Raw genomic sequence first — 589 nt, 5'->3', positions numbered from 1 at the left:
ACATGAGTTCTGACCATGAGTTCTTCCAGAAGGGCTCACAGTAACAATCATCTTTTCATTCCCTATGTGTGAAAGTGTTTGTTTAGAGAGGGGTAATGAAGAGGAGGCTTCAGCATAAGACAGGGAAGGGAATGAGCAGAACCAAAGGAAGTGCAAGGTGTCTGCTGAGTGAAGCCACCGACCTGAGTTAACAATCGTCTCGGGCTCTGCTCCCGGTTCCAGACTGGCGCGGCTGATCGTCCGCCCAGCGACATCCGTCCAGTACACAGTCTTCTGCCGGCAATCGTAATCAATCCCAACGACTATGGAGCCCTGGGTGCACCAAATCACAGAGTTGGAAGAATTAGGATTCTTTAGATTTCCCCCAAGCTCACAGTCAGCTGCCTCGTGCATGCGCGGCTGTAGCGAGCAACCCCACACTGTGGTCATGCAGACAGCAGCTGGGCACGTGGGCCACAGAGGCCCAGTCCTTACCAGTTGTGTGAGTCAGGTACATAACCTCCCTATGCCACCTCTCTATACCATGGTCTCCTCATTTGCAACCCAATGCTAGTGGCAGTTGTGTTGCCATAAGAATTAATAGCATAAA

The 589-nt window shown here is 51.3% G+C and overlaps 1 protein-coding gene across 1 annotated transcript in view; it reads right to left on the bottom strand.

Annotated features, from left to right (window-relative positions):
* NID2 (nidogen 2) overlaps window positions 1-589 on the bottom strand; it is a 61313-nt gene that overhangs the window by 6365 nt on the left and 54359 nt on the right. The window contains exon 16 of the mRNA XM_023514490.1: window positions 179-312. Within this exon, the coding sequence (XP_023370258.1) occupies window positions 179-312 (134 nt within the window). The remainder of the gene's footprint in view (window positions 1-178; window positions 313-589) is intronic.

This window comes from Otolemur garnettii, unplaced genomic scaffold (assembly GCF_000181295.1).
Source record: "Otolemur garnettii isolate 467f Iridium unplaced genomic scaffold, OtoGar3 scaffold00054, whole genome shotgun sequence".
Taxonomy (NCBI): domain Eukaryota; kingdom Metazoa; phylum Chordata; class Mammalia; order Primates; family Galagidae; genus Otolemur; species Otolemur garnettii.
This window is presented reverse-complemented; position numbering and strand designations above follow the sequence as displayed.